The sequence below is a fragment of the Triticum aestivum genome, chromosome 3B (assembly GCF_018294505.1).
Source record: "Triticum aestivum cultivar Chinese Spring chromosome 3B, IWGSC CS RefSeq v2.1, whole genome shotgun sequence".
In the NCBI taxonomy this organism is placed as follows: domain Eukaryota; kingdom Viridiplantae; phylum Streptophyta; class Magnoliopsida; order Poales; family Poaceae; genus Triticum; species Triticum aestivum.
In genome coordinates, this window is record NC_057801.1 from 95,020,679 (window position 1) to 95,023,778 (window position 3,100).

The 3,100-nt window shown below is 52.0% G+C and overlaps 1 protein-coding gene across 1 annotated transcript; it reads left to right on the top strand.

Annotated features, from left to right (window-relative positions):
• LOC123068843 (uncharacterized) lies at nucleotides 1-2,288 on the top strand (the record flags this gene model as incomplete). The annotated part of the gene is given in 2 exon segments (XM_044491524.1): nucleotides 1-1,412; nucleotides 1,811-2,288. Coding segments are annotated over 2 exon segments (1,576 nt in total), but the record flags the coding sequence as incomplete, so codon positions are not given.
• Between the last annotated feature and the right edge of the window lie 812 nt (nucleotides 2,289-3,100).

The window sequence follows — 3,100 nt, forward strand, 5'->3', positions numbered from 1 at the left end:
CAGATCCGCCTACATGGTCGACAAGAAAGACCACGAGAAAAACCATACCTCCGCCTGCCGTCGATTTCGGAGGAGCCTGCACGACAGGGAGGTGGAGGTGGAGATGCAGGTCAGCCTGTTCATGGCGCCGCCGCCTCGCGTTTCCTACTTTTGCTGCTCCGCCAACTGCACCGACAACGACCACGGTGAACAAGGAGACACCCCCCGCTTGTTCATCCGCGAGCCTTGGATGATCGCCACGGAGGGTGACCTTGCCCTCTTCACTCTCTGCCACGGCCACAACCGTTCCTTCTACTCCGAAAGCAGCAACTACGACTACTTCCTCTACCAGGCAGCAGCCTCACCGGCGGGGAAGCCGGAACTCACCCGGCTCCCGCGGCCCCAACCCAACATGCTACCAGCTTTCGGAAGTCGCTGCTTCCCTACCGGCAGTATTGGCATCTTGCGTTACTGCAGCAACATCCCCACCGCCGCCCACAAAATCCCCTTGACGCCCCCCACCCCTATCCCCAGCCCCTCCGTCGCCCTTCCCCGCCCCCAAAGTATCCCCTTCACGCCCCCCACTTCCGTCCTCAGCCCCTCCGTCACCTCATATTCTCAAGCCCGCCCCAAGGATGATGCCTGTGATGCCTACAGGATTGCGGCGCTAGCCTACGACCCTTTCCACCCCAGCCATTCCGGATACTACCTCTGCACCTACGACTCCAAGGACCCTCGGTGGAGACGCACGCCCGCTGCCTCTCCACAGCCACCACCGCCTGAAGACTTTGTGTCCAGCAAGGTCATCACCATCCGCCGCTCTGGCTCCGGCTCCTGTTCCGGCATCATGGGCTGGGTCGACCTCTGGAGTGGCATGCTCCTCTGTGACGTGCTCGCTGCCGCCGCCGACACCCTCTGCATCCCGCTTCACTATCTCACCTTTCCAGAGCCGAGGCAGCTGCGAACTGAGCTCCCTCTTGCCACAGACATTGGATACCACTTTCGGGACATCGCCCTAGCCAATGACTCCGGCATCATCAGGTTTGTCGACCTTCAGGTCCACGCCGAACCCAGCCCGCGCTCGCAAACTCCTAGTGGCTGGACGGTGGTCACGTGGACCTTGGAGGGGCTCAATGGCGGTCTGGATGCCCTGTTTTTCCGGCAGGAGCACGAGATCCATTCTGGACATATCCACGGCTACAACCTGCCTCAGTCTCTCTTTGTTTCCAACCCCATCCTCAGCTCCGACAGAGATGGCGTCCTCTACCTCTTGACCAATGCCAGCAGCGAAAACACCAACAACATGCCGTCGAAGGTGATTGCTCTTGACCTCAACCAGAAGATGTTGCTGGACGTGCAGGAATTCGACAGGCAAAGACCCAGCTCCTACATGACCACTAGCATCTCCAGCTATCTCATGCCAGCTGCTGCAGGTACTGCACCATCGCCTCCCCTCCCCGTTAATTAATTATAACATACGTCGGTCATCGACATGCATGCCTTGCTCAAATTCATCTGAGACCAATGTAGACCATGGCATGAGTCTAGTTTTATCATCTAAGGTCAATCGATATGTTGGTTAATTAAGTAGTACAAGTTCATATATGACTTGAAAACTGACGACGCCTTTAGCTTGGTGACAACAAGATTCCCTTCCTGTTGACAAATTTCTTTACTACAAACTGTGCAAAGTGTCAATCTTGTCAATATGAAGATCCGATTACGTTACTACAATGTCATTCATGCACCATATATACATACTGGATTACTGGTCACTTGCAAGCAACTTCAGAATGGGTCTTATACCTTCTTCAATTCTATGTACATGCAGCTGTGGCACAAGTACTGGATTGCTGCCTCCACCTGGGGGCAAATTCGTTTATCTGTCTTACTCAGTTGATTGATGAATGGGGTTACGATTTTAAGTGCTCAAGACAGTCGCATGTATGCAATGTCGATGCTTCCATCTTATACGATGATAATGCCGGTTTTTAGTCGAGATGATGAGCGCAAGATGCACTGGCTCTTCCGGGAAGGAGATCTTGCTGAAACCAGAGAGATGTGGTGATTTGGGTTTGAGGAGGGACCTTTACGCCTTCAATATTGCCAAAATTATTGCACCCAGAGGCGGAAGCTTGGTGAATTCTACAGACGCCCTAAAATCCCTTTGTGCTATCAAGCTCCATTGTACAGGCGGTGGGTGCCAGAATTTATTGTATATTTTCTCTTCAAATGAATTAACAGAAATACCTAATGCACCTTCATATATAGAAAAAAAAGCAGAAGAGATGCAATGCAAATACGATGAATTTGTACCGTATGGCACACTAGGTTAGTTGTGAGCAGTTGAAGGTGAATACGATGGTGGTCAAAGAAACAATATAACGAGATACGTATGGGTGGCGAGCCAACCTGTCGTTGGATTGGTTAGAGGTACTGTGGTATCCCAGCCCAGTAGGGTTCAAGCCCGCCTACGGTGACTTCATAAATTTCAAGATGATATCTCAGCTCGGTCTTTCGGAGGTGCTCCTAGGGATAGAGTGTGCGTGTGTGCGTTCATAGGAGTGAGTATGCGCGTGTATATGAGCGCTTGCGTTTATATTGTATTAAAAAAAAGATACGTATGTGTGAGAAAATAGTTGTAACCAAACATGAGCCCCACATGTCAACCCACAGTTGTTATAAATGGCCGATGTAAGACTTGAGAAAGAGATTGAACACCCCATTGTACTTGGTCATCACTGCTGTATTACAAATTACAAATGCAAGTGCACGTTGAGCAGGCTAACAAAGTCCCTCTGTGAATCCGACCGAAGTCACATGGAGGAATGGGGTTCCGTGAGTTCCGCTTGTTCAACCAAGCTTTGCTGGCACGCCAAGCTTGGTTCACATGGAGGAATGGGGCGACGGCGTCGACATCGTCGCTTCCCTCCTTGGGGCGTCGCCTTGAAGAGCTTCAGATCCCATTTGCACACTCCATGTGTTGGACGCTCGCGACATTGCGGTAGGCTGGTGCCCATCCGGCGATGTGGGTGTTGGCGCGGCTTCTTGTGTGGCAACGATGGTAGTTTCGAGCGGAGTAGGCTTGTAGATGGGTCTTGGTAGTCGGTCTCTTCTGGCG